General features: G+C 37.1%; 1 protein-coding gene across 7 annotated transcripts in view; it reads left to right on the top strand.

The window, feature by feature from the left end:
- PPP6R3 (protein phosphatase 6 regulatory subunit 3) overlaps nucleotides 1-13820 on the top strand; it is a 77764-nt gene extending 63944 nt beyond the window's left edge. For 5 of the 7 annotated variants that reach the window (XM_075426358.1, XM_075426360.1, XM_075426355.1 and 2 more), the window contains 3 exons: nucleotides 32-49; nucleotides 360-482; nucleotides 4183-13820. In XM_075426358.1, coding sequence (XP_075282473.1) covers nucleotides 32-49; nucleotides 360-482; nucleotides 4183-4234 — 193 coding nt within the window. In that variant the 3' untranslated portion in view covers nucleotides 4235-13820. The remainder of the gene's footprint in view (nucleotides 1-31; nucleotides 50-359; nucleotides 483-4182) is intronic. The other 2 variants (XM_075426361.1, XM_075426359.1) reach the window with 1 other exon arrangement.
- Nucleotides 13821-14434: the final 614 nt, after the last annotated feature.

Raw genomic sequence — 14434 nt, 5'->3', positions numbered from 1 at the left:
TTTCTTCCATTTTGCATACTTCTGGCTTCAGAGTGTTGAAATCCTATCGGTATGTATAGTAAAGGATCTTGACTGTGTTACCACTTGAGTCATCACACACATTCCTTATTTCCTTTCTGATGGTATTTTTAATTGCTGTATTTCGTGCCCTTTTATCCAGTCGAGTTTTAATGGACATAAACACTGATGCATTATTAGGTGTTTGTAAAGTCATGTGCTTGATCTTCATGTTGCAATCATAACTTAAAATCCATTTGCATGTGAAATACGGACCCATCTCCCGTTACTCCTGTTGCCTGAAATTTCCCTGTGAGTAAACTTCAAGAATTAAATAACTTCTTTGTTTTTTTTTTTTAAAGTGAGGAAGGAAAATCATCTACCTCGCAGGATGCTTCTTGTAAATATGTAGTAGAAGAGAATGCCGAGGTTGCAGAAGAGGCTCCTTCAGCTCTGCAGCCTGCTAACAGCAGTCCAGAACAGAGGTAACTGTATTCAAAGATGTTTTCAATCCTCTAAAGAGCAGTGTTTGGTTTTTTCTAATAGGACTGATATAAAGAGATTAATGAATTCCTGTTAGTTATCATCTCTGAGTTCAGCTCATTCTAAATGTGTGCTTGCATATATTATTTTATAAAGTTCTCACAAGTTGTGTTTTCTGTTGATTCAAAGACTCTTGAGTTGTCAGAAATGTATTTGCCTTGTACTATTTGTCTTGCAGGGTGTTGTGAAGATCCCCATTCTGTTTTGTGATACATTATCAAGTTAGAATAGTTAATTCATACACTATGAAAATTATGATTTAAAAAATTTTAGGGTAATAAGTTTAACTTTGTACTGAAAATTTACGTGAGTCAGGTCTACCATTTTTTCGTTGTGTATTCTATGCTGCAGAAAATTTTGGGAGGAGTCCACTAGTGCAGCTGTATGGAAAGAAAATGGTGCCTTAAGTCATGCATGTTTGATTGTGAATCAGTTATTTGCACCTTTGTCTTCATCAGGTATTAATCTGAATACTTGTAGATTTGGAGAATATTTTTTCAAAATATGTGAATAATTTGCTTCAAATAAAACTTGCCTGACATATGGAGCAGGTTGGATTGCTTAGCATACTTATTGGAGGAAAGAAAAGAAGACATTTTTCTTTGGCAGTGTGGCTACTAGTGCAGTATTGGAGAATAGTAATTCAAGATACAATTCTGAGGAGACCTCCACCAAACAGAAGAAGCTGCTCTTGCAGAATTTTGGTTCTCCTAAATTGTTAGGTAGTGCAGTTTTCTAAAAAAAAAAAAAAAAAAAAAGGCATTTGACAGTATTCCTTCTGTTTCATTTCCTGTTGAAATACTAGTTTGCGGGGGACTCCCAAGTCACATTAGTATGGAAACGTATACTAAGAGTTGATTGTGTGGCTTCACCAAAATCAAATGCGTATGGGGTGACATTAATCACTAAATGTTAGAAATGCTTAATGCGGATGTTTCATATCTGATATAATTGCTAGACTTTAGTCAGAGCAGATTCATCTTTATCTTAAAAGCCCAAAACAATGAAGAGCTTAAAGTTAGGTGAGAAGATTTCTGCCGTTGAAGGCTGTATTCATTGAAGACCTTGCAGTGGAACTTAGTTATTCAGAAGTACCTTAAAATTAGTATCTAGGCAAGAGTTTACTGTTTTGCTAGCAGAACTAATGGCTTGTTGAACATCAGGTACAATCCCACAGGCTTGATTCTTGGTGGTAAGGCAAAGGGGTTATGCTGCCATTTCCAGTTTTAGATGTAATTTAAGGATGCCCAGAGGAAATGTGCTATCTTGGAGAAAACCCTTGTTAAAGGAAAACCTAAATGTGTATTTACTAAACACTGAGTAATCCGTAGGGTCTGCTTCTCTTTCTGCAAGGCAGAGCTGGGGGGGCCAGAGCTGTGCATGCTGGCTTCTTGTTGGGGAGCTGAGGATGTTGTGAATGGGATCATGTTCTGAAGGGGGAGAGTATTTTTCTTAATTACACGCAGTTAAAAGCAATTCTAGGAGTCACTTTTGCCTTGGAGTATAAACAAGGATATGACTCTGAAAATCAGAATTCAAAATATATATATATATACACACACACAGAAGTAATTTCTGAATCTGTATTTAACTCATTTTAATAGTTTAAAAACTGTAGTGTTTCTTGACTTTAATAGATTTTAAACTATTATTAGGGAAATACGGTATTCCTCACACAAATCCCGTGAAAGCAGTAATCATTTTTAAGACTTTGTAGATGCTATATTGTATATTTAGCTTTCTAGCGAAAACAAAATTGGAAGGCTTTTGTAAGCAAAGATTTAGAGTATAGCTCTACACGCAACACAGAACTCTACGGCATGTTCTAATTATACTGTATGCAGACTGAGAAAGTTGCACGCATGTTTGACAAATTTAGATTCTGTTTTTTAGACCTATTAATGAGCTAGTATGTCTTGCCTCTGTGGTGTTGTGTTACACTAAAACACTGCTACCTTTTCCTGTAAGCCAGAAGTTTCTACTCTGCATAAATTCCACAAATCTAATCAAGAAGTGGATTCTAATCAGGAAAAAAACCCCACAACTATGTACATAGTTAAAGTGGGAAATCCAGAATCTGTCTGTCACAGCCTCTTCTTTATCTGGAGCTACTGCTTTTATCAAGACAGTGTTTTTAATGCTGATAAGTGTTAAATTGTAGGGAAGAAGTCTTTGGATCCTAGATGATTGCATTTTGAGTAAAGACGCTTGTCTAAACCAACAGAGGGTTCTAAGAGGTAGCAGTTCGTTGGATTGCTTTTGAGTTACAGGAAATCTTGAGGAACTCCTTTCATTGAATACAGCAGGCTTCAGCGAAGCTTAGTACTTTCTCTAAAGGTGGCTGTCACAGCAGATCCTCATATAAGCGAAGTATAAATATCAAGATAAACATAATTGTGCTGTTGGGACTCCATGCATGGATGACTAGTGGGAGGAGTCCCCTAGGTTGGTCTTTGGCTGGTGGCCAGCAGTAGTAATCTCTGCTAGGAGCCTTGTTCTGTCATGGCCGTTTTTCCAGTTAGTGACTTACTGCTGTGTGGACTGTTAGACTTCGTGTCCATGCAGCACTTGTTTCTTACCTTCCAGGTTTCTCTAAAAAGTGTTTACTTTTGTCTCAGAGCTGTCTGTCTCTTGTCTAATGTGTACGTTATGTTTTTTTAAAAAGTGTTTTTAGAGCTTAGCAGCCAAAGACTTAGCTAGGGGACTCCTGCTGGTCATGTGCATGTAGAGCACGGACCCAAGAGTGGCTTCTCTGTGATGTACACCATCAGAGAACAGGAGTTACAGGTAACTTTTCTCATGTGTAGTTCCAAATGGTATTCATATTCTTTAAGGGAATCTTCAAATGTATTCAGTAGACTTGCACTGAATGGAAGTTGAGATTTTTTGCCTTTATTGCTTGCAGTTCCTAATGTTGTCGTGCACTACTGATTTGATCTTATTTGTATTAGCCCAGAGTAATTAAGCCCATGTTTACACTAAACTTCTCATCTAGAAATGTGTATACTGTTATCATTTTCACTTTTGTAGGTTTGCTCCTTATTTTCCTCCATACTTCCTGAACTTTTCATACTAATGGTCTGACATTCAAAGTATTTGTAAAGTGGCAGTTTATAGATTAGATTAGTGACTTAAGCAGTTTTTTGAAGACACCATTGTTTTTCCTGTTGTGTCTTTGCTGCTTACTTTCAAGTGCAAACTGAAATACTTCTGGTATTGCATTTCACCTCACAGAATAAGATTTGGAGAAGTATCAGAAATGTGCTTTATATTAGTGAGTCTCTTCGGGAGATACTGCATCTCTAGAGATCACTTAGTAGCTCAATTAATAAAGATCAAACAGTCTTCAATGGTGTGCTCTGTTAATTAATATCCTATGCTTAATTAGACAATAAGGACTCCAGAAGTGCTGAACTCCAGAATATAAGTGGGATGAGCATGTTCTTAGCTTGTTTCCTCTCCAACTCAGGGATCATGCTGCACGTGATTTGGGGTTGTTTGTTTTGGGTGTGGATTTGGGCGTTTTTTTTGTTTGGTTGTTTTTTTGGCTGGTGGTGTGTGTTTGGGGTTTTTTTTGCATCTATACAAATTTGGTTTGGACCCTTGTTTCTTGTATACTTACATCTTTTTCTGGCCTCTTAGGACTGATCAGCACACCCATTTAGGAGAAGCGTCTGTTAATGGCCCTGTATGATATGTGATGTCTGCTACCTTGGCTGAAGAAAAGGAACTGATATCCAGGTGTTCGAGTGTTTCTTGAGGATTTCATCTAGACCCTGTTGAAGCCAGTCACTGCTGCACTAATTTAGCAAGGGATCAGGACCAGCAACATTTATATTCTAGATTTTAAGACATTGTACAGAAATTCCTAAGTGTAAAAAATATTGCACATTGAGAAATACCAATAATTTTTGCGTATGTTTATATTGTATTGTTCTAAATAATGGGTGGCCTGTGAAAGAAGATCCTGCTACCCATGTAATGATGACAGTAGTGTTACTGTAGCTAAAATGGCTGTAAGAATAGTTTTATAAAAAAGTGAATACACAGATCTAATGTATTTGAGACGTAAATATTTGAGGATTAGTGTGACCAAAGTATTCAGCAGTTTTCATACATTTTTCACCTTGTAAAAAGAAAAGAAAAAAATGAATTCATATTTCTTCTGAAACTGAAATGCCCTATAAATGTTATTTTGGTTGTTTTAGCTTACAAAAGTGATTTAAATAAGAAATTTTTGGTGTTCAACATTTTACAACAGGTTTTTTAATTGGTAATTGTTTTCTGTATTGTTTAAAACAGATAAAAAATGTAAGTCTATTGGTAGAGATTTTAAGTATTTATTGCTACAACTTAGTTGACAAATTGATGTTACTGTAAAGCCATATGTTCTGTTAAGTCTTGTTTGCTTGAAACAATACGTTACAGGTGAAACACAAGAATATTTAAAGTGCACATGGCTTGTTGAGTTTAAGTGATTCACCTGCCTTTTAACCCCTTCACCAAGATTTAGTTTAAAACTAGCATTATACAATGGAACATTTCAGAGCAATCTGTGTATTTAAAACGCTGTAATCCTTTAAGACAAGTAAATGAAATGCCTGTGCTGCTAATGTAATTACAGTACATGCATTTTAAAAGTATATAGTGTTTTTAATACAAATTTTGGCAGCAGAGCATGTTAATTGTTACTTTCACTGTACTGATCTGTGTGAGGCTTTCATTTGTATGTTCTAAACCAGTTTTTTCCACAGCTGGTTTGTGTATATATATAGTGATTATGGAAACTAATTCTGTGTAATTTATAATTTTCTATGTCAGTGTAAATTCCAACAGCCTTCTCAAACAAACAGAAGCAATATACTGTATATTGCCACATTGTCTGGTGAAAGGGTTAAAGTACTTCACCTCCTGCACTTTTAGATGCAAATCCGTTTTTGTTTCTGTAATAGTTCTATTCCTTTTTTTCACATCATTTGTTTTCCTGACCAGTATTTAAAGCCAAAAGTATACTCTGAACAATGGCCAATGATTTATTTTAGAAGGTGTCTCAAGCAACGTGCCTAAACATTACATTGCATACAGAAATAAAAAAACAAACTACATATGTATAATGGCATTGCCCTTATTGCTTCCTTTCTTGCATTTTCTGCAGCAAATTTCAGTAGCACTTGTCATTGCAAATAGTTATAAAGTGATTGGTTGTGTGAAAATGGAGGGGAAAAACCACAGTATCATAGGTGGAATTGGTAACTGGTTGCCCTTTTATTTGTCCTTTATAAATGGTGGAATCCAGTCAGTTTCAAAGTTGTTTCTTCTTCAGTTCAGAATTACTTCCAGATCAGTTTGACCAAAAATGTTTGTATGTTAGCTTTAAGGTTGGCAGCTGTCCTGTTAGCACTTTCTGATCTGCTACTGAATAAGTAGTTTTGGAAACAAAATCACTCATTTCAACATATGAATTGCAATCCAAGTAGAAATTCCAAATACAGGAAAGCAGTGTGTTGGCTTGCAGAAGTTTGACGCTTATAAGGAATATAACTTTCGTCCTTTCCAGTGGAGCTGTTGGTCCCTTGCTAACAAGTTGAATTAACTGGCTACGTGGCCATGAAAAGTGAAGGAGATATTGGCAGCAAATTAGTTGAAACTATTTCAGCCCTGTTGCCTGCAGTTCAGCAAAGTCTTCTAGTATGTTGTCCTTCCTTCTGTTAAGGAACTGTCGTATTTGGTCTGCTATCCAGTTCATACAGAGCTCAAAATTGAAAAGAGGGAGTGTTTTTTCCCCTTTCGCTCCATTTCTGATAGGTAATATCAGTTGAATGGAGGTGCGAGAAGTGATGGTGAGTGGGATTCACCCTTCAGTGTAGTTTGTCTTCAAATTAAAGTGTGCAATAGGGGTAAAGTAGATTGGATTACCTAATGCTGATTCCAGTGGTCTTGAGGATTCTTCCTTGCTATTGCATTTATTGTTAGTTTTAACAGTTTCTGTGGGAGGTGAGTTAGGCCTGGGATTCAACCTTGGTTTGATGTAGTGTGGGTGTGTTCTGAGGAGATGTAGTGTTTTATCCACAAACTATCACTTGTACAAGGAATTCTGAACTTCACGGGAAAGCTTTGGAGGTGTGGGTTTTTTTTTGGGGGGGGGGGGTGTATGGGTGTGTGAGTGCACACACACCCCACACACCTTTTGCTGTCTTTTACCAATACTTTATGCTGCTCGCATAGGCTTATGAGGGTTTGAATATACTTGGAGAGTTCTGAGTGGCTGTGTTACCCAACCTATTTAACCAAATTTGACTTGCATGCAATAGAATTTGAGTCGTCTTTTTTAAAAGATATGTTAATACATTTGTGAGATGGGCTAAAGTCTAATACCTTTGTACAGGTTTGACTTCCTACAGTGTATTTAGCAGAGGTTGGGATGAAATAAGCTTGCTTTGGGTTGTACTGAATATGTGCATTGCCACATTTCATAGTGCTCTTTGAGATGGCTAGAAGCTTAGTCACTTGAAACTGAGGAATAGCAATGTCAGTTGATATCAAAGGGCAATGGATTTAACCTTCAGGACTTCACTGGTGAAGGATTTTTACTCAATCAAGAGTGTTGCAATAGCTCGTTGCCTCTTCAGACTTATGTCTCTGCTACCTGGCAGAGTGGATGAATCATCCCTTCTTGACCAGTTAAACCATTATTTTTAAGTGTAAGCCTTGTACTAGATTTTTATAGAAAGATTATTCCATTTAAGTAAAAGCGTAAGCCATCATTTTGACTAACATTATTAACTGAGCAAGCATTCACCTGTTCAGTGGGTTGACAAGTAGTCACTGAGAATACAACAGGATAGTTGAAACAATCTCATTATATCAGTGTAAATACAACCCAGTGTGACCATGCTCTTGAGTGAAACCTACCTTCTTGCTCCTGTTAAGCCTTGTTATCTACCTCTTGAAAACAGCAAGTTTTGTATTGTCTTCTGCATACTCATGTGGAAACTTAATGTGACATTCATTCTTTGTGTGAAATCCACTGAGGAGTTACGAAAGACTTATCAAGATGAATCAGGTTGTTACTATCATTCATTATAAACTTATCTTCCTGTTTAAATTAGCTTTAATTTCCTTGGAGATTTTGTTTTCTAACATACATATTATACAGTTGTATCAGGAATTTTATTGTATACAGTTTATTGTATATAACTGGCTCTATTAAGACACTTAAACAATCACTTCTGACTGAGAATAAATAGTGCTTTTTCCAGTGTAGTATAAGTGCTTGAAGTTTCATTGTAAAGATGTCTGTATTGTTTCCCAAACCAGGATGGAAAATGGAAGTTAATGCAGCAGCAACAAGCCTTTTTTGTTTAAGTTTTTAACTTCTGTCTTTTAGTTTCTGCTTCTTACTTCCTAACAGGTAAACATTTGGCATCTTTGTTTCATTATTGTTAGAATACATAAGGTTACACCATGGAGGAAGACTAAGGCAATAAAATTTGAAAATATTCTTAGCATAAAAATAAGAGAGAACTTCCTGCCTGCTTTAGCTCGTCTTGAGATTCAGCTTACCCATTGGCTTAGGTAATGTTTATGTTGTTGTCTCACTATTTTAGTCTCTGGATGATAATTAGGTAGATTGGCGGTTAATTCTCAAGGGCGTAATAGAGATACTTCATTTTTTTTCAGATTGAACGTGAACCTGTTACAGATCTGTTGGGACTGCTTTTGAACTCCACTATGTGCTGCTACTCCTGTCTGTCTTAACTGGGGGGTGTCTTCCCTTCCCCTCTTACCTACACCAATTATCTGTTAAAGGGTGTCACAGTTTCATTTTGGATAATAGACTAACCTGTTTTTTTTTTGCCAGAGCACTGGACCCTGACTGCATGCACTGCAAATAAAACCTGCTTGTCCTTATACCGAACAGAATTGTTTGGAAAATCCCTCTTGGTAGGTTTTGGTTTTTTTCAAATTAAAGATACAAAGTGTTGGACTCTCTTCTGCTGGTTCTTGTATCAGACAGTGGCACAATATTGCTAAAATAAGCCTACTGACTGTCTGCTAAAACTCAAGTGACCGTGTTTCTGCTGCTGTTGGAGTTCTCCAGAGCACCTTTCCTGCTGTATCCTTACAGAAACACTTGTTGTTAATGTTGTTTGTTAAAAAGGGTTGTTCTTCTGTAGTCACTGCTAAACCATTGTTCTGAAGTGTGCTTTTAAATGAGAAGGGTTCTGCTTTGGAGTGAGCCGTAGTGGGCTGTGCATATTGATCAGCCAGCATTCAAATAAGAAAACGTAGTAACTAGGAATTGAGATGTTCGTGGTACTGTGGGGTCCTATTCTCTCTCTGTAGTCCCTTTAGAATTAAGTAGCTTGAAAAGATAAAAGGGCTGAGGAAGTCTACAGGTCTCTTTTTTTTAATGCTGGTACTGTGCATGTCTAGTTTGAAGTACTCTAAAGACAAGTCTCCAGATTCAGGAAGTGGTGAGTGACTTCCTCATAGCTAAACTGTTTCAAGTGTTATTTACATGATTCATACATAATTCATATTGATTGCTATGTCCAGGCACTTAAGACAGTTTTTTTACTAAGCTGTATACATAGATACATACTCGTGTGTGAACACCTCAATGGGTAGAATATATTTTGCTCTTAACACAGCCAGCTGCAGTGTGCATAGTGCGTTTTCTAAATACACTGAACTGTAAAATACTAGGAAGAAGAAAAGAGGTACTTGTGCATATGGTACAGCCCATTCTGAAGCAATTCAGTAAATGTAAAATGTTTTTAAGCTCCTGTCTCTGCATGTGTAGACACTATAAGTGGTATCTGGCCAGCCTGAATGTAATTTGATGGGAGGAGGAACTAGTGTCTCTGGTTTCTGAGGCCACCTTCAACTTTTGTCAAAGATGATTTCTGTGCTTCTCTCAGAAGTAGTCCAACTACTTGATATAATTGAGCCTTTTTCTGACATGTTCATAGCTTCCCAGAAACTGAGGCAAGGATTTGTGATTATTAAATTAACACTGTCCACTTCAGCCATAAGTGGTTTATCTGTAAACTTGTACAGATGTTATGCTTCTGCATGCTGTCTTAAATTTTTCTCAATACAATGGTGAGATCTAGCTGCTTCAGCAACTGTCACTAGTACTATCCTCAAGAGCACACTGACAGGTTGACTGCAGCTTTGAATTTGGTGTTGCACAAATGTAAACCATTGTAACACCCTGTGTGAGAAAGGTAGGGTCTCTCTGATGTCTTGGGAACAAGTCTCCAGCTGCTCTGAGGAGTGGTCTAATGCATCCTGAAAACAGTCCTAAGGAAGTAAACTCACCTGGGTAGTTACCAACTGTTCATTATGAGCTTTCTGATCTCTACTGGAAGAACAAATTGCCCTTGACTTAGCAGTAAGTCCAGAGAATAGTGGCTACAGATAGTGCATGCAGGACTCCTGTCCCTAGCCATCCCAGCATCTGAGCAGAGCAGGCTGCACAGAAGGGTCTTTGCAGGTGACTCGGCTCTGAAGGAAGCTTGCTTGACATATGAAGGCATACCTAGTGGGGATTTCCAATTATAATGTAGAACAGAGTATCTCGGAAAAAGGCTTTCATTGTAAAACTAAGTGCAGATTAATGGTTGTGTTAAGCTTGAATTTGTGTATGAGGGTGCTTGGTGCTCTTTCATCTGAGCTATTCTCCATGATCGTTTTCCGTCATAAGAGAAAGTATGGACTATGTTCTAAATGACTAACAGGTTTCTTCAGTAGAAGGGTAGCTGCTACTTCCAAATGTGTTCTTGTGTCTGGAGACAAATAAGGAAAGTGATGTCGGGGTAGCGCGACAGATTCATACAGAAACTAGATCACACAGTTACACTGAAACATATTTATTAGGAGCAAGAAATTATTCGTGTTCACGAATGTGAAAAGTCTGTCACCCAAAGGTTATATGTAGGCAACAGAGTCGCATAGGAAGATCCTCTCTATTGCACATATCAAGATACTGGTTTGGAAGAAATAAAGCAGATAAACGACAAAGTTAAGCTTTGAGGGCAGGGGAAAAGAACTCCAAGTTCTTAATCTCAAGCTAGCTCTTGTTTCTCTTTTTGGTCATTGCAACAATTAAGTGAGCTAGAAAAAGAACATTTAGATCTTTTGAGGTGGCTAACTGCCTGCACAATAATGGACTGCTGTAAAAAAGAACCTCTGAATGGCCTTCTGCTCCTGGGAGAATTTTTTTCACATAGGTCATGGCCATGATACTTGCGTCAAGTTAGTCATCAGGGAAAAAGATGAAGTTGTGAATTGCACTAGAAGAAAGAAGCAGGATGCATAGTAACTGAATCCTTTGAGTAAGCTGTTAATATGAAGTCAGAACATACATCAATGGTGTGGACTAAATACTATGTACTGAAATCTAGCCCTCTGGAATGTGAAGATTCAGAAACTCAAATAATTGCTGCGGCTAGACAAAAATTACAAGGTTGTTAGTTTACTATGGACATCAGTTGCCTTAAGAGACTTCTGTCTGGACTTGCTATGAGGACTGCAGATTTAGTCTTCGCTTACATGTAGCAAACAATATGGACTCTGATAATATGACATGTTTGAGAAGGTAATTAGTTATTTTTTTAAGATTTCTTTTGAGACTGTCCCAACACCCAACCATATATTGTCAAGGTACTCCACAGGTTCTTATCTGACTGTAGGACTTAGTATGGCCTCTGGACTTCTGATTTGCTCCAGTCTTGATCCAAGCTAGTATGTCTCTGCTGGAATACTGCTACCTTTGACAATCTTCACTGTATGTTCTCATAACAAAAAAGCTATTTTGACGTCAGAGCGGAAAGGGCAATGGGGTAAGAATGATTTTATATACATAGAAACTATGTGCTACAAGCAATGGGGTAAGGATGATTTTATATACATAGATTTTATATACATAGAAACTATGTATGTACTACAAACTTCTCAATGTTTTAGAAACTCAAAAATAAGCATAAGTTTTTCTATTAACTGCAGTTTTTCTGCTGAGAAGTAAAGGTAATGATGTTTACTACTAAGCTGACATGCATTTATCAGATCTTCAACTTGCTGAACATATGTGTAAGGATTGCTTACTGCTCTTTTTGCTGCCATAGTAGCTTCTGTAGTGGCTGTGGATGGAATTGATGAAACACTGCAGTAACTATACTGCATGTATAGTACTTGAACTTTGAAACAAACTGCTCTTACTCTGAGTAGTGAAGTGGAGAGCGAATCTGTCAATATTGCCTTGTACTCAGAAGAGGCTTGTATCCCTTTTACACAAGAGTTTTATCAGGATAATTTCTTGCAGAACTTACATGAAACTGTGCTAGAGATGAGGATTTTTTTCTACACTCAAAAGATGACATTTACAAATAGGGTGACATAAATTATTTCAGCTTTGAATTGTTTTTACCGTGCAAGTAGCTCTTGCTTTCTCTGCATTAAGAATCCTGGAAGCACTGTATTTGGCATTTTCTTTTGCCTGATGTCTCATGGAAGATTTCTCATAACTAAGATTTGGGACTGTGCAAAGATAGAATGAACTGTTATTAGAACTGCAGAAATCATGTACTCAAGACATAAGTGTTTATGAAGTAAATGTTCCTTTTTCATCGATGCTAGAGGCTAAATAGAGATGAAGGCTGATAAGTAAAAGCATGTATGTCTAAAGCTGAAAGATAATTCAAAATGTCTTCTGCAAATCTGTGTAACAAAAACTGGAATTCTACTTTGTTCTTACTAATATTGCTTTGAGTCCAGTAACTTGCCTCTGGTGAACATTAGTTATATTAAAATTGGCTTTTAATAGATCTGGATAAAGTAACTGGCTAGTAGCAATCAAGAAAGCACGCCATTTTAGTAGTCTTGTTTGTAATTGATAATAGGTCTAAAATTCAGAAATGGCATGTACTGTATAAATCAAAGCAGTAGATCTAACTGAAATAAAAAAGGCTGTTCTTACTGCATATCTGAAGAGTTAACATGATGCAGAAAGACTGTTTAAATTTTCTGTCGTTGGCTTACTAGCTACCTATAGAACTGCAGTGCCTTACATCTGAAATCAGATTTTTGCAAAAGCAAAAATTAAGTACATTGCAACGTTAAGAGTATGATGCACCACACTTACCTCTTTCTTGGATATCTCTTAGAATAACTTCTAAGCACTGATTGGGAGTCCTCTAGCAACCCAAAGCTCATCTACTGCTGAGCCTTTTAAACTCCTTGTAGCCTTGTTTTCCTGGGTGGGTTTTGTCTTTTCACCCCTCTATCTCACTTAAGTGTGCTAGATCAGCTTGAACTCTGGGTCTGTCACATGCTATGTGAATAGTTCAATTTAACTTTGAGTTACATACAGTGTAATTCCAGATCATCTACGTTTAAATTCACATACTATTTCTCCTCCATCCCCTTGCCCACTTCTTGAGAACTGGCAAAATGGTAGAAATCCAAATAAGACATATTCTTCCTCTCTGGGACACCGAAGTCTGCCTGTTTAAGGAGAAGAAAATAGCCTGTTCTGCTGCAAGAGGAGTAAGAACTGACAGCTGGGCAATGAGAAGAGGCTTGCTGGGGGTCTGATACCCAAGATGATGCAGAACACTTAAGGGGTGGCAAAGTCCTCGGTTTTCCATCCCCCATGGCTGTCAGTGCTCAGCATGAGTCAATTTGCAGGGTACTTACGGCCTGCAGAAGTTGAGGCTTAGTGAAGTCAGTATCTCCCTTTGGTTAGTAGCCAACACTTCAAAAGTTGAGCTGCACAGCCAACTTGCATTGTAACCAGAAAGGAAAACGTGACCACTTGTCCCATCCCATGTCATGTGGTTTTTTCAGCTATGTATTTCTACCCACTTTCTAAGGATTCAAAAATTCCAAAGCATTTCTTATAATATATCTTACTACTGTCACTATCTTTAAGGGAATACATTTGTTCAGTTAAAATACAAACTTGTTTGTAGTGGATTACAGGTGTTAAATAAAAATATGAATGCATAAATGGATTTGAGATTAAAGCTTTTGTTACATTCATGAAGTTTTGCAACTGTTTACAACTTCAGAGAATCAATAGTGGTGGTGTGTTTTCAAACAGCTGTTCATGTGATATTAAAAGCCCTTTTAAAGAACAGTACAGGGAAACAATGCCCCCTTTTCATAGACTTGAGCACAGCTAATAAACGGCATAGTACAACTCCTCCATTACACACATCATCTGTCACACTAATCACTAATATAAATCTGACTGTGTCCAATAAGTAAGGAAAAGCTAGACAATTTTATCTTACAAGAAAAGTTTTAAAATACTTGAAGTATACCAGAATCATCTTAGTAGTGAGAGCAAACTCGTATTTAAAAAAAAAAAAAAAAAAATCAGCAGTCTTGGCTGTGGTACTGGAACTCTGTCAGGGAATTTGCAATACTCCCTATGCATTTAAATAAATAAAAACACTTAAGTCATGAAACTGAGATTGTCAGAATTGTGCGCTTTTGTGTTGGTGAAACATCTGCTGCAGAAAATATGCTTGAATGACAACCAGGATAACACTTTTTTAAGATTACTAGTATTGTGTTGTTGACATACAGGTAGCTTGCATTTTTAACATCTGAAACTTAGCTTGGCTGTACTGATCTATTAACTTCTCATTTAATTAGTGTGAAAGAAGTTGGTTTTTGTATTTGAGAAGGCAGCATTCATGAGCTGCAATAGGTAGATCCATCTAAGAGTTAAAGAATGTTTTCTGAAATCTAGAAGCGTAGATACAAGTGAGCCGATATGGTAACTGTCTTTTGAGTTCATAAACAAGTCAGATCTTTTGAACAAGATACCAGGTTTGTGTTGTCAGCTGATAAATTTAATACCTGCAGTTCCAGATGTGAT

This window comes from Opisthocomus hoazin, chromosome 7 (genome assembly GCF_030867145.1).
Source record: "Opisthocomus hoazin isolate bOpiHoa1 chromosome 7, bOpiHoa1.hap1, whole genome shotgun sequence".
Lineage (NCBI taxonomy): Eukaryota > Metazoa > Chordata > Aves > Opisthocomiformes > Opisthocomidae > Opisthocomus > Opisthocomus hoazin.
Note: the sequence above shows the minus strand (reverse complement) of the source record. Positions and strands in the feature narration are given on the sequence as shown.